Below are 15,908 nucleotides of genomic sequence, written 5' to 3'. Positions count from 1 at the left end.
ATGTTCTAACAAAATCAAAACTTCACATCGGAATGTGTCAGTTTTGACCAAAAAAAAATAGAAAAATACCCAAATGAAGCCTTTCAATTTTTAGATTCAAGATGACATTTTGATTCAAAATTTATTTTATTTCAGGTTTTATAAATAAAAAATTAACGTGAAGCAAAAAGTCAAAATCAAAATGAAACTTTGTTGATTGACCCAAACCATAATTGTTTTACATTTTCTTTTTGCAGGAAATTTTGATTTTTTTTCTGGTTTGTTTTCAATCCAATTCAGAACAAAAACAAATGTCAAAACTGTGGAATTTCCCTCGAAATGGGAAATACTACTTCTGCACAGCCCTAGACTTGCCCAGTATTTCTCTTATATTTTGGATGGAGCTTGGGACCAGGTGGTGGTTTACACATTTCGGGGAGGGTTCAGAGGGACTTATATACAGTAGGAAACAATAGGAGGAATTGCAGATGAATTAGTGGATTATGTGGGCTTTCTGGAACATGAAGAGAACTCTGCATGTCTGGGGCATCTTGGAAGATGGCACTAAGAGGACAATGGGAGAAGATAATGGGGAGGTAGGGAGTTCAGTGGTGGAGCAAAAGGGGGAGGGGATCAAGTAGAGCTAGGAGACTTTTTTTCAGTACATTGATTTTTCACCGAAAACTGCATTCTCAGAATCCCTGTTTGTTGACGTCACTTTAAATATGATGAATAATTTCAGTTGGGAAAAATTTTCTAAAGAGCAAAATCATTTTGTTTCTACTTTTCAATTTAAAATGGGTCCTTCAAATTTTAAATGTGACCATTAAAAATAAATGAAAATAGCTGAATCAAGGAGGGAAAAAGTGAATTGACTAAAATGTTTTCTGTGATTTGAAATGAATAAAACAAAACAAAGTTCCACTTTGTGTCAACTCAGAATGATTTTTTAAAACTTTTTTAATTTGGCAACAATATAGATTTTTTTTTCAGTTTGAACCAAACTGGATGTTTCTGCAGAGTTTTTGGTTCAGCCCCTGAAATAAAATTACGTTATTTACTCAGCTTCAGTGGTAAGAACTCTGAACTGAGATGCAGGTGGTGTGGGATTGGGACGTGCGGACCAATAGCTTCATACAGAATGTGAATAGGAGTCAAGAGTGGATGTGAAGATGGGACAACATGGATGGGAAGAAACTTTATTAATGTAGATGTTGTTTGAGTTATGGGTACCTCCTGGCGATTCATCTGCCTCCACAAAACTATTGCTGGGCATGTTTCCAAACTCTTTGTTTTTATTTTTCAGAAACCTGGTTCGAGTTCACCCCCCATGAAGCCAGTTTCCTTGGCTATGGAGCAAGTGTACCCATGGAATACTTTGGAAGTGAATATAAGAAAGGGGAGCTCAAGAAGAAGAGAGAAGAGAAAAACATGAGTTACCTACAAGGTGAATGCTCATGTCCCTGCAGATAGAGAGAACTGATGCTGATTAGATGGCTAGATATCGCAAATCAACCATGTAATTCTAAAATGGAGTAATATTTACATATATTATAGAGCAGTGTGGAGTGTGTCCAGCCACACAATCTACCAGCTCTCATTCCATCTACATTTTCCCTCTCATCCCTCCTTCCATTCACTCACCTCTGCTAACACCCAACGAATGCCCTACATAATAACATTGAGCTTTTATATAGATAGTTGAACTGGGCAGAAAAGTTTTCCTGTGCCGGGAAAAATTCCGCGTTATCAATAGAAATTCCTTTCCTGATTTAGAACAGAAAGTCAAAATCTCAAAATTTTTCACAAACTAAAAATCCAAAAAACATTTTGGTTCAGGTAAATCAAAACATTTCATCTCAATAAAAATGTAAGAACAGCCATACTGGGTCAGACCAATGGTCTATCTAGCCCAGTGTCTTGAATTCTGACAGTGGCCAGTGCAAGATGCTTCAGAGGGAGTGAACAGAACAATGAGTGAAATGTGGAAACTGTAATATTATTTAATTGTTATCAAAATTTTCATTGGAAATGTATGACATTTCATAAAACAAAACAACACCAAAAAACCCTGAACAATAAAAAATTTCAGTGGCAAACCAGTGAAAACCAAAACACATTTGTCCAAAACCTTCTGAAAACCAAAAACATTTCAATTTTCAACCATAAATAAATAAAAATAAAAACTCAGTTTTCTAATGAAAAAATATTTTGATAAAAGCAGACGTTTTCCTTGAAATTTTCTTTTTGTCAAAACCTCAATTTTCTATTGAAAAATAATTAGAAGAAAATATGTTGATCGGCCCTAAGCAGAGCCTGTCCTAGTAAACAGAGAGTCAAATCATTTTATCACTTTTCCTTCTTCTTTTCAGGTTTGTGGGGAAGTTGCATTGGCAGCAAAGAAGAAAATGAAAAAGTCATAAAAGGTATGGCAATTTCTGTCCTCATAGCACACTGGAGTCAGAGTCCAGGTCCTTAACTTAAACAGAACAGGTGCCTTATAAAAAAGGCACTGCAGTAGTATGTCCTGCCGGATGGGATCATCTAGAGCAGTGGTTCCCAAACTTGTTCCACCGCTTGTGCAGGAAAAGCCCCTGGCAGGCCAGCTGGTTTGTTTACCTGCCGCGTCTGCAGGTTCGGCCGATTGTGGCTCCCAGTGGCTGTGGTTCACTGCTCTAGGCCAATGGGAGCTGCTGGAAGTGGCAGCCAGCACGTCCCTTGACCCGCGCCACTTCCAGCAGCCCCCACTGCCCTGGAGCGGTGAAACATGGCCAGTGGGAGCCGTGATCGGCCAAACCTGCGAAAGTGGCAGGTAAACAAACCGGCCCAGCCCTCCAGGGGCTTTCCCTGCACAAGCGGCGAAACAAGTCTGGGAACCACTGCTCTAGAGTGGTGTCTTCTTCATCAGCTCCAGAACCAGCTTCCTGCACTTGTCTGAAATAACCCAGCTCTAGGGACTTTTACAGCACACTCCAAAGGGCATCTCTGTGTGTATGCTGCTGAGGGCGAGGGTGTTTTGTGTTCCGCAGACTTATTTATTTATTTATTTATTCTATTTTAATTTATGGAAGAGGTTCTAGACTGGCTGATACCTGACTCTTCTTAATTTTTATTAGGGAGATCAGAAAACCGCAATTTTTGGTGGGAAAAATACTCAATTTTTTCTAGTTGGAAATAGTAAAATAAGTGTGAAAAATTGGGTTTTACTCCACATTTCTCATGACTTTTTATATCCTCTCACCGTCCACTTTCTCCAGTGAGTTTAAAAAAAAAATAAGAAGAAGGTGTGGAGCAAGAAAAAGGGAGAAAAAGGTTATAAAATAGAGTGACAATCCAAACACCAAAAATAGGAAAAAAAAAATTCTAAAAAGTGAAATGAAGTGTCAGATTGCATTGATTTGTTGTTTGTTTCCTTTCAGAGTTTCTGACTGGACATTTTTTTTCTTTTTAAAGGTCAAAACTGACATAGTCCTATGGAAGATTTCAACTTTGATGAACCACATTTTCAGATAGGAAAAAAAATGTTGATCAAAATGTTTCCATCAGCTATAATTTTATATATTTAAAACCCCCTTAATTAATGAGTCAATAAATCAAATGAGGGATAATGAGGCCTAGATGATGGTTTGAGCCATATGGACATAGAGGAAGGGATATATAAGCTACTCCCACTCCAAATGTTATTTTGTCCGCCTCTAGTTCAACCATAAATAAAGATGACATCAACATCTGGAAGTGTCCCAATCACCTCCAGAGGGGGACACCGTGCCTGCTAAGTGGATTTTCAATATAGGATGAAAAAAATAGTGACAAGATAGAGATTTTGTGACAAGCTTGGTGGGGAGTAGACAGAAATGGATGTGCTATAATTTCATCACTATATTTTTTCTCCTAAATCATTGTGACCTAAAGGTTGTTTCCTAAAGGACTGAATTATTGTCAATGAATTGTGAAATGACCAACTCTCCTAATTGTTTTTTTTTTGTTTGTTTGTTCAGATATATTCTTTGACTTCTTTCAGGGAAAAAAAGAACCACATTCATCATTCTCAGTGACTAACAAAAGTAGGTCATTATAGCTCATGGTCACTCCAATGACACAAGTGGAATTAGTTACCATATGTGCCTATGTGCTGAGGCGAGAGAGAAGTGAATGGTGCTACACTGTAGTGCTGATGTCTGAAAAGGATCATTCCCACCATGACGGGGGAAAGTCTTCTTTTTGAGAGGGAAACAATGTATTGGTTGAACATTGAAATACCAGATATCAAAAATACTTCGCTAAAAATTTTCTGAAAAAAAAAACAATTGTTTTTACCAAAACCAAAACAAATTTACTGAAAAAATAAGTTTTGATATTCTGGTTATTCATTAAACCAATGGAAAATAATCCCACAAAAAATGTTGCTGTGCAGAAATTTTCATTTGATTTAATTTTTTTTTGGTTGAAAAGCTGTTTCAGCTAAAAGATAATTGTATTTCTTCTCATTGCTACCAATTTTGTTTCTTATGAAACTTGAAAATATTGACTTGACCCTGATCACTGTAATCTCAATGTTGTTTCCCAGTTGATTATATGATTGTCCCTGGCTATATGAAATGATGCATAATCCTAATGACATTTTCAGGTGTTTGGGAAGGAACATTGGAAGGGTTTCCAGCACCCACTCTTGAACCTGAAGTCGGTAAGTATATACATATGGCTGCCTGTTTTGTCCTGAGTTGCTAGCTAATATTTGGGACCTTCAGGGCCATTTTGTTAAGAGGAAAAATACCTGACTTGTATCATCTATATTTGGTCTAATCTCCTTTATTTACAAAATATGTACACTAAGTCCTGTCACCCTGAACAGAGTAGAAACAAAAAACTCAGCAGTTTCCTTGCTCAGAAATCCCCAAATCTGCCACTCCAGTGGGCTCTGTGCCAAGTAACTCTATCTCTGAGCTTCCTCTCATGGTCACATTCACAACTCCTTCTCTTGGCTTTCTTTCTGTGAGATATTCAATGAGTATTGTGGCCTCTGCATCTGCAAACAGGGAAACCCCTTAGGATGCATGGCTAAACTCTGACCTATGGCAGGAAATACTCTCCACTGTATGCATTTGTTTTGCTAAAAGGGTGTAATTCCCAGAAGGTGGAAATGGGCAACAGAGGATGGATTACTCAATGGTTGCCCTAGTCTGTTTGTTCCCTCTGAAGCACCTGGCATTGCCCTTTGATCTGATCCAGTGTGACCGTTCTTATGTTCTTAATTGTAGAGCTGATTGGGAAATTTTTGACAAAATGTTGGGGTTTTTTCAGCCACTTTGCTAAAACTGCATCCGATGAAGTGAGCTGTAGCTCATGAAAGCTTATGCTCAAATAAATTTGTTAGTCGCTAAGGTGCCGCAAGTACTCCTTTTCTTTTTGCTAAAACTGAAACTGTTCATTGGAAAGGAACAATTTTGATTAACACCCCAACTACATAAAGTTGGAAAAATAATTTCAAAATTCTTGAAAATTTTTTTTGGCATATTTTAAATAAAAAAATTCATTTTTTTCAGATGAAAATGACTTTTCATTTTGAAATTCAACGTCATTTATAATAAGGGAAACGTTTTAAAAGTTCAAAGTCAAAATGAAACATTTCAAAATAATTTTAATGAAATGTTTCAATTGATCGGAATTGATTTTTGCAGTGAAGTATATTGATTTGCAAAACAATTTGAGATTTTGACCATTTGTCTCAATTCGAGACAGGAAAATGTTGGAAATTTCCAAAATTCTTGTGAAATGGGAAAATCATTTCCCAAGTAGCCTGATTTATATATGTCTTCTGATGAGTCTGAAGGATGCATGGCAGACCCACTGAAAAGGCCTGTGGTGGTCTTCAGACCAAAGAAATCACTTATGGCAGCTATTAATATGTTTCAGTATAGCAATATATTCCTGGAAGTGTGTAAAGTACCTGTTCTACTTTACAGCAGTCATTTTGGTTCTGATTTGTACCTGGATTGCGCTGATTGTGTTGTAATTATTGGTTATCCATTACAATAAATATTAACACTCTGTCTTTCTGTTTGACAAATGGTGGCTCAAGAAGAAAATATATAAATATATATATTTGTTATTTATCGAATTTACAATGGTGCTAATTAACAAGGTACACCAGGTCATGTGTGTGTGAAAAATAGCTTTTTTGATTAAATGGAATTATTTTAAAAATATAAAATATAAAATTTCTGTTTTCATTGAAATTTTGGGGAATTTCATAAAAATATCCCTGAGAACACAAACTCCTCACACCCTAATTTTGCAGCTAAAACAGTTTTGACAGAATACTTTCCATCAGCCCTAATGCTGATGTGTCTATATTGCCAGTCGAGGAAGATGATATTAGGGGTAAAACTCTGCATCTCTGAGAGAGGTATTAATAAATATATTGTGGAGGCAATAGAGGAAGATGATGCAGTAGTTGAGAGGGGAAATGATAAAGTCTGGGCACTGATTTTAGCCATGTGCACACACAGGAAGAGAAAATGTTTCATAAGATGAAAAGGAAAAAAAAATCTGGCAAAATGTTGAACAATCCAGTTTAGAGGTAGAGGAGGGAAGATTCTATCCTGCGGTATTTCAACTAGTATTTTTGTCCTTGGGCTACTGATGAATATCTTCGTTGTAATCTGAGTGTTGTTTCTTAGGGCTTGTCTATACTACTACAGATGCTACAGTGGCACAGCTATGGTGCTGTTGTACTGTATTGTGAATACTTCCTACAGTTACAGTAGGGGTTTTTCCATCGCTGTAGTTAAACCACCCCATCAAGAGGCAGTAGCTAGCCTGAAGGAAGAATTATTCCATCAACCTAGTGGTATCTATACTGGGGCTTAGGTCAGTTTAACTACATCTCTCAGCGTGTGACTTGTTCGCAACCCCGAGTAAAGTAACTAAGTCAATCTATGTTTTAGGTCTAGACCAGCCCTTAGATGTTTGTGTTATTGTCTGTGGCTGTGTGAAATGACTGGAAATTCCTATGACATTTTCAGGTGTTATGGAAGGTGCTTTACAGGGTGAGTCAGGAGGATCTTCACCACATACCTTTTCCCCAGGTGGTTTATATATTCTTGGATCTCTGGCCCTGACCCTACAGCTATAATTGCTATTATGTTCACAGCATTCAAACAGGGAAGTTAGATTAAAAAAAACCCATTAAATACTCACGCTAGAAAGCTGCAATGTAATATTACTTTAAAAAAAGAAAAGGAGTACTTGTGGCACCTTAGAGACTAACAAATTTATTTGATCATAAGCTTTCATGAGCTACAGCTCACTTCATCGGATGCATTCAGTGGAAAATACAGTGGGGAGATTTATATACATAGAGAACATGAAACAATGGGTGTTACCATACACACTGTAATGAGAGTGATCACTTAAGGTGAGATATTACCAGCAGGAGAGCGGGGGTGGAGAAACCTTTTGTAGTGATAATCAAGGTGGGCCATTTCCAACAGTTGACAAGAATGTCTGAGGAACAGTGGGGAGTGGGGGGGAAATAAACATGGAGAAATAGTTTTACTTTGTGTAATAACCAATCTACTCCCAGTGTCTATTCAAGCCTAAATTAATTGTATCCAGTTTGCAAATTAATTCCAATTCAGCAGTCTCTCATTGGAGTCTGTTTTTGAAGTTTTGTTGTTGAAGAATTGTAACTTTTATGTCTGTAATCGTGTGACCGAAGAGATTGAAGTGTTCTCCAACTGGTTTTTGAATGTTATAATTCTTGACATCTGATTTGTGTCCATTTATTCTTTTACGTAGAGACAGTCCAGTTTGACCAATGTACATGGCAGAGGGGCATTGCTGGCACATGATGGCATATATCACATTGGTAGATGTGCAGGTGAACGAGCCTCTGATAGTGTGGCTGTTGTGATTAGGCCCTATGATGGTGTTCTCTGAATAGATATGTGGACAGAGTTGACAATGGGCTTTGTTGCCAGGATAGGTTCCTGGGGGTTAGTGGTTTTGTTGTGTGGTGTGTGGTTGCTGGTGAGTATTTGCTTCAGTTTGGGGGGCTTTCTGTAAGTAAGGACTGGCCTGTCTCCCAAGATCTGTGAGAGTGATGGGTCATCCTTCAGGATAGGTTGTAAATCCGCACATACACACCCCTGGAACCCCAACCTGGAATATTCTATCTGCTACCCAAGATCCATAAACCTGGAAATCCTGGACGCCCCATCATCTCAGGCATTGGCATCCTCACAGCAGGATTGTCTGGCTATGTAGACTCCCTTCTCAGGCCCTAAGCTACCAGCACTCCCAGCTATCTTTGAGACACCACTGACTTCCTGAAGAAACTACAATCCATCGGTGATCTTCCTGAAAACACCATCCTGGCCACTATGGATGTAGAAGCCTCTACACCAACATTCCACACAAAGATAGACTACAAGCCGTCAGGAATAGTATCCCCGATAATGTCATGGCAAACTTGATGGCTGAACTTTGTGACTTTGTCCTCGCCTATAACTATTTCACATTTGGGGACAATGTATACCTTCAAATCAGTGCCACTGCTATGGGTACCCGCATGGCCCCACAGTATGCAAACATTTTTATGGCTGACTTAGAACAGTGCTTCCTCAGCTCTCGTCCCCTAATGCCCCTACTCTACTTGCCCTACATTGATGATGTCTTCATCATCTGGACCCATGGAAAAGAAGCCCTTGAGGAATTAAAATCCAGAACTTTCACACACAGAAAACAAAAACAGAGAAAAAGCAGGCTACTCTCTAAGGCAAAGAGGAACAACTCTCCCCACTTTGATCTAGGCTGGCTTTTTGTAGAATGACTGCTGAAAAATCTTGATCACATGCCTCCTTCAGAGCCCCTGTAGCCTACAATCATCACCAGGAAACCCCTTACAAGTAAAGTGACAGCTAACACATTTTCATTATAGCACCACTGCATTGACAGCTGTGGAATTGCTTCTGATCTGCTCCTGCTTGAAAGGATAATCATATCCAGATTAAAGAAAAGGAGTAGTTGTGACACCTTAGAGACTAACAAATTTATTTGAGCATAAGCTTTTGTGAGCTACAGAAGTGAGCTGTAGCTCACGAAAGCTTATGCTCAAATAAATTTGTTAGTGTCTAAGGTGCCACAACTACTCCTTTTCTTTTTGCGAATACAGACTAACACGGCTGCTACTCTGAAACCTGTCATATCCAGATTGTTAATGACATAAATGATCCTCATCAGTAATGTTCTCTGTTTTCTGAGTGTGTGCTCAGCACCAAAGCCTTGTAGGAATCTCATATTTCTTTATTAATATAGGCAACTTTCTGATGGTCACCAGAAGAACCTTAAGAAAATTCAGGATGGGAAACTGAGGGTTCAATCAGAAATAAAGTTGGGAAATTCAATGGAATCTAAACAAGTTAAAACTGACTTTCAGTGAGATATGAGTAATAACTTCCTTACATAGCCCAGCCTAAGCAACTTCTCAAATGTCACAGAAAAAGCTTTTAGCAAAGGAAGAAGCAGAATTAGAATCCTGTCCAAGTAGTCAAAGATGAAATTGCGAGGGGGCATTGAAAAAGAGGAAGAGAATTTTAATCTCTAATATGCAAGGAGGATGCAGTGGAGAGATTCAAAGAGGACACTGGCTAATCAGAATCCAAGCAAAGGTCATTTTAGCAGCTATAATGTGGACAGATTGGAGTGTGGCGTGTGTTGGGGGAGGGTCTCTGTGCATTAGGGAAGCTACAGAGATGCTCACAGAGATGGTGGAGCCTGGGAAAAGGATTTTAGCCAAAGGGTAAGTTTAGATATATTGCAAAGGAAAAAGTAGCAAGGTACGGACACAGACTTATAGAAGAATCGAAGACACTGTACATTAGACATAGTTCCACCACTTTTTTTCTTTTTTATGGTACAACCTGCAGGAAATGTTAACTTGGCCTTACTCATTGTGCCCTGAATTTTGTTTCCTAGGTGATCTGTATTATGGTCAGTGACTGATAATCCAAATATATTTTTCAGGTATTATGGACTGTTCAATTACTGGAGAAATGGTGAGCTGCATAGGTAAGTTTGAATTTGAATCTCCTCTCGTACACTGGCTGCATTAGGTGTTATTGGCATCTTTGTGAGAAGAGACTAACGCTGAGTGCACTTCTGAATTAAACAAATCCCTCGGCTCTTGTACACCCTGCCTCGTGAATAAGAATTATCATGTAATCAGTTTTTGACAGACGTCGGCTCAGGACAAAGCGGTTCTGGACTAGTCCTGTTTTTGTGTAGAGTTTTGTGTTGTGCCCTTTACAAAAGTTTCTGGGCTCCCTCACCAATATCGATGAATGTGTTTTCAAAATGTCATTTCAGCTGGGGTAACATTCCTGTCTTACAGATGTGGGCCTGTGACACCATGACAGATGTATGGTGGGGTTTTCAAAAGGCATGTAAAGGGGATCAGAGCACAAGCCCTGTTGACTTTCAGTGGGACTTATGCTCCTAAATTACTTAGCATCAGATTTTTAAAAGTATTGCGGTGCCTGGTGGTATTTTCAAAAGCATTTAGGCATCTAAAGCCCATTTTGTGTTGGCCAAAATGTTTAAACTTACTCAAAATGATTATCGGGAGAGGAGGCTCATATTGATTTTGTCCATTTCAGCTGCTTTGGCTGTGTGTGTGTGATAGGTTCCCTGGGATGCAATCTGGAACTGGGGTACCCCTGGGCCCTCTTGCTTACCAGCCTGGGCTCCCTTGCTCACTGTGATGCTGTGACAAGCTGCAAAGCCCTCCAGGTACTGCACTTACGCAGCCATCCACAGGAAGGGACACCCCTAGCTGGGTGACATGAATGCTTCTCGTGAACCAAGAACTGAGAGGCTCCAGCCAATGCCCCCTAGCTTCCGCAGCCTAGGGCCCCACAACTGTACTGTCCTGCCCGGATCAGAAGCCTGACCAGTCATTATAACCCAGTCTGCCCCTCCCTCAATGTGGAGAAGACATGCACCAACCCTTGTTCCTGAGCTGAGATTTCCCAAACACTTCAAGCAAACACAAAACATTTCATATTGGCATTTTCAAAGTGAAATGTTTTGGTTTAAAACAGCCTTTTCATTTAGAAATGGTATCAATTTCACTTAAAAAACACCTTTAAAAACTCAAAAAACAGAATAAAATGTTTCATTGTGAGTCAAGCCAAACATTTCATTCTACCTAAAATGATTATTTTTTTACTTTTTCTGTTCGCTGAAAAATTTGAAAAAAAAATCTTTTTTTTTAATTACAATTGTTTGTTTAGCCATGGAACTGAACAATCAGTTATTTACACAGCTCAATTCAGCAGCTAACAGAACTAGGCTACATATCTCACATGGTGGAATATAGGAAATGATTTATAACTTCCAGCAGGTGTTTTGTGAAGGGGAGAACTTGGCATCTTAATCAGAGAAGCATGGGTGGGTCATTATGTGGCACAGGGTGGGATCCAGGATGCTGAGAATACCATAGATTCTCTGTGTCTCAGGAAAGAGTTCCCTTTACTTTCCTTAGAATCTGCTTTGCTTTGCAGTGTCTGCTCCATAAAAGAAACACACCATAATTTTTCCCACAGCTCCTTGGCTATACTAGCAAATACGAGACCAGAGAAACTCTGATTTTCTGAATATGTTGTAATACATAGCTCTGATATTTTAATTCTGATTTGTGCCCTTTAACAGGCTCAGCAGTGGATTTAGCTAGGATGTTGTCTAAAACCACTTACAATCTCTGGCACTGGATATGGGGAACCAATAGTAACTTTCTTTACAAATACTGTAAGTAAAATACGGATTAGTGACTCTGTGGTATGGATGTCTCTTTCCTAGGGGCCTGTTTTCACAGTAAATACATCACACAGAAACCTATAGGAAAGGGTTGTCTTCCTATACAGTATTTTTAGGATTGGAAGAATTTAATTTTTATTTTTTTACAGATTTTGACAGACAATATCAATGTTTATTTTTAAGAATTTTTAAAAATGTTTATTAATTTAAATTTTCATAGTTGCATGAAATTGTGGATTTTAAACTTCTTTTTTATTTTTATTGATTTAAATCTTCACAGTTACTGAAACCTACAGGGAGACTCAAACGATTGTTTAATGACAGTAGATACTAAGAGTCAAAAAGTGAAATCTTTCTTTACCATTAAAACACAAATTGTCAACATCACATGTCAAAATATACAAAATAAATATCCTTAAATCAACAAATAATACCTGTTTTTAATATTCATTCGCTAGTCTATTTTATAACTACCCTAATTCAAAAGTCTCAATCACTGGATTTTGACTATACATTCTCAAGAAGCATTTTTCATACTTTGCCTGAAGTACATTTTGATTATCAGTGGAAAAAGGTTTTCTTTGGTTTATATATATAGAGAGAGAGGGTGAACTCCATATTTATTGACCGATAAAAATCGAATACTTCCAATCTAAAGTATTATGTACTAAATATTATGTTAAGATTGCAAAGTCAAACACTCAAAGATTAGGGCAGGTCAGAGTTAAGGTTGCCGATGCAATTGCAGTTAAGCTGCCTTCTGCATAGGCATTATGATATACTTTTAATTACGTGGTTATATAATATCCCCCACATCCAAACTCATAAGAAAACAGAAAACAGGGTGATGGGAAGTGTTAGACAAACATAACTATAGGTGCTGCTTCCAGCACTGCTATGTAATGTACTATATAAAGGCCAGTGGATGGAAGGATTAAGAATAAGAAAGATTAAGTATAACAGGCACTGGGGGCAGCAGAGAGTGGGGGTGGGGAAGGGGTGGCTATACTGTATAATGGGCACCAGGGACAGCAGAGAGTGTGGGTGGGGAAGGGGTGGCTATACTGTGTAATGGGCAGAGAATACAGACTCTTCACCAAAGCACAGCTGCAGTGAATATTATTTATAAATCTTATTGCCATGCCTTATTGGGATCACTGGGCATGTGCAGATTCTAATCTCTTAGTATTAACACTCTATGTTTGGATACATTTCTTTAGCTGGTATTGACAACCTTGAACTGGTGAACAATAAAGTCTTCTCCTTGGTTGATGCTGGTATAGCCATAAACTGTGCTTACCCCCTGGTTCTCCGCCCAGACAGGAAAGTGAAACTGATTCTCTCCTTTGACTATGGGCCTTCTGATCCGTTTCAGGTAACTTCTATCATTGTAACCATTTTTACTGTTGTTCCAATTAGGATCGAGGGCCCATTGTGCCAGGTGATGTGTGAACAGAGAAAAATCTGTTGTCCCTGACCCCATGAGATAAGAGTCCAAAACAGGAGTTTAGAATCTTTAAAAAAACCAAATATTATTTTCTTTACTTAATTGCTGGAGAACAGTTCAGGACAGGAAGGGAGAAAAGAATCCCAGACCCTTCTGAACCTGCTGAGGGAACGTTTAGTGGAAAGAATCCAATCATCCAAGTAGGAAGTTGGTCAGCAGACTTGAGTCAAATCTAGTATTTTTGTAAGATGGCCCAATGGATCTCTCTTGAAGGAGATTTTCAAATGCACAATGGACAGTTTGGTACCTTAATCAATGGGAGTCGGGCAACAGATTTGGTGACTTTGAAAACCTACCATGTAGCGACCACAGGGAAGGAAATCTGTAAACTGAAAGATGAACCTTTAGTGGCCTTGAACGTTGATGTGATGAGTACAGGGGTGAATACTGAGCCATAGAGGAAAATGTCTCCTACTGAACCAAGGAGGGTGAGGTAATGTCTTTTATTGTGAGATACAAGCTTTCGAGCTTACACAGAGCTCTCCTTCGGGTCCTACTGAACCACTCAGATCTATCCCTGTGGAACAGATGTGGGCTGCTGTGAAGCTTCTAGCTCTGTGCCGGGGCTGGACTCAGTGTGCCGTGTTTGATCCAGGCTTATGGCTGTGGGCTGAGATTTTAAAGGCTCTTAAGTGAGTTAAGTAACCAATAGTAACTTAAATCAACAAATCCTTAAATCAACAAATCATACCTGTTTTTAGTATTCATTCGCTATCTATTTTATAACTACCCTAATTCAAAAGTCTCAATCACAGCTCCTATTGACTTTTCCAGGGAGGTAAATTCTTGCTTCTTTTAGCTTTTTGGAAATCCCAGCCAGGGAATCTGTGTAGACAGCCATGTATTGCTACACAAACATTCTTCCTAACCCAAGAGCAGAGGGTCTGGTTTCCACGAGGTTTTCTGCATAGTCAATTTATTAGAGGCCTCAGAGAGAAAGTTAGACTTCTTGTGTTTTGAGCTACCTGGTCTTGAGTATATGACCTTCTGTGGTTCTTTTAAATAAAACAATCACATTTCCCTCCTTCTTAGACACTCAAGCAAGCTGCCAAATATTGTGAAAAAAACTGCATCCCATTTCCTAAGGTGGACGAGAACTTGCTCCAAGACACAGATAACCCGTCCGACTGCTACATCTTCAGAGGAGAGGGTGCTCCTACTGTCATGCATTTCCCACTTTTCAACAAAGTGAATTGCCCGGGTAAGTTTCATGTCATGCCAACTTTCTTAAAGGCTCCTGGTCTCACTCTTATTTCACTTACGTGGGTGACTTAAATACAGCTGAGTCCGGTTTGTGCTGGGGTAGTGTAGCAAAGGGACATAGGGATTGGGAAAATAAGTCACATTCATCTCGTCTGGTGTCCTGTCTTAGAGTAGCCAGTGATAGAAACTTAAGAGGAAGTTGGGAGAAATCACAGAGGAGGTAGTTATGGAGTTATCTGCCATATGGGATGTTTGTTACTAGCCTCTGGTTTGTTTTGTTTTTTCTGCACTGAACTGTAAACATTTCAGTTTTTAAAGGTATTTAGGTGCCTATAGATGCAGCTAGATACCTAGTGGGATTTACAAAGTGCCTAAGTGAATTAGGCACCTAACCTACACAGGTGCTTTCAGAAATCTCATTAGTTGCCTATCTTTCCACACCTTAATACCTCTGAAAATCTGGCCCTATATCCCATCCATTGTTTTAATTTTAACTAATTTAAACGTGAATCTTCAAAATATCCATAAAGACATCTACCTGTGTTTTCAGTCCTAAGAATAGTAGTGGTTGTTATTGACGCTACATTAGTAACATTAATATCCTCATCCTAAAAACATATGCACATTTTCTCTCTCTTTGCTTTCAGGCTATGTGAAGGAATGGAGATTTCTATTCACCCCCGTTCGCTTTCTCTACAATGAGGGAGACATCCACAAACTTCTCCAGTCAGCCAGGCTAAATGTGTCGAACAACAAAGACAAGATTCTGCAAGAGATCAAACACGTTGTGGCTTGCTCCAGAAAGAAGGGAAGCTCTTAAGAAGAGTTTCTTATCTATGTCCTGTATACATTAAAGCCACCCAGTAGATTCTGAAAACTGCAGAATTGTCACCTGGCTGGAAAATGTCATTATTTTGGATCACAGTGGGGAGAAGAGTCTCAGCTTCTGCTATGAAAGCACTAGTCCCTAGCTTGTTAGTTAACCCCATAACATGATTGCATTTTAGTCAAGGAATTTTGATTCTGTGCATTAGTCAAAGAAAAATTCTCTCTTGGTATAAATCATTCTTTGCTTGCTGATATGAATTATTGCTCAATCAGTCTCTGCTCTGTGTGATGCCAGATGCCTTTGTCTCCTGTTGCACAATTAATGATCAATCAATAAAGCCTATAACATCACAGCATTTGCACACAGTGCCTCCATCCTAGAAATAGCCTGCAAAAGCACAAGCACCTAACACCTGTGGTAAAAGCCATCTCCCCTAGCTCTTATCATGCTATTGGGCCTTTGATACATAGAGAGGTTAGAAAAATGGTAACCTAGTTTTGTGGGGGAGGAATCATTTTAATTTCTAAGTTCTAGGTGTATGTTTTGTGAAAACATTATTAAAATGTTGTTGAA

The 15,908-nt window shown here is 38.8% G+C and overlaps 1 protein-coding gene across 4 annotated transcripts in view; it reads left to right on the top strand.

The window, feature by feature from the left end:
* LOC119841585 (cytosolic phospholipase A2 gamma-like) overlaps positions 1-15,685 on the top strand; it is a 29,304-nt gene extending 13,619 nt beyond the window's left edge. For 2 of the 4 annotated variants that reach the window (XM_038369140.2, XM_043495762.1), the window contains exons 6-14: positions 1,286-1,426; positions 2,352-2,405; positions 3,978-4,043; positions 4,607-4,663; positions 10,006-10,050; positions 11,692-11,787; positions 13,017-13,171; positions 14,336-14,504; positions 15,154-15,685. In XM_038369140.2, the coding sequence (XP_038225068.1) occupies positions 1,286-1,426; positions 2,352-2,405; positions 3,978-4,043; positions 4,607-4,663; positions 10,006-10,050; positions 11,692-11,787; positions 13,017-13,171; positions 14,336-14,504; positions 15,154-15,326 (956 nt within the window). In that variant the 3' untranslated portion in view covers positions 15,327-15,685. Of the gene's footprint in view, positions 1-1,285; positions 1,427-2,351; positions 2,406-3,977; positions 4,044-4,606; positions 4,664-10,005; positions 10,051-11,688; positions 11,788-13,016; positions 13,172-14,335; positions 14,505-15,153 lie in introns of all 4 variants that reach the window. The other 2 variants (XM_043495763.1, XM_043495761.1) reach the window with 1 other exon arrangement.
* Positions 15,686-15,908: the final 223 nt, after the last annotated feature.

The sequence above is a fragment of the Dermochelys coriacea genome, chromosome 13 (assembly GCF_009764565.3).
Source record: "Dermochelys coriacea isolate rDerCor1 chromosome 13, rDerCor1.pri.v4, whole genome shotgun sequence".
NCBI classification, from domain to species: domain Eukaryota; kingdom Metazoa; phylum Chordata; order Testudines; family Dermochelyidae; genus Dermochelys; species Dermochelys coriacea.
This window is presented reverse-complemented; position numbering and strand designations above follow the sequence as displayed.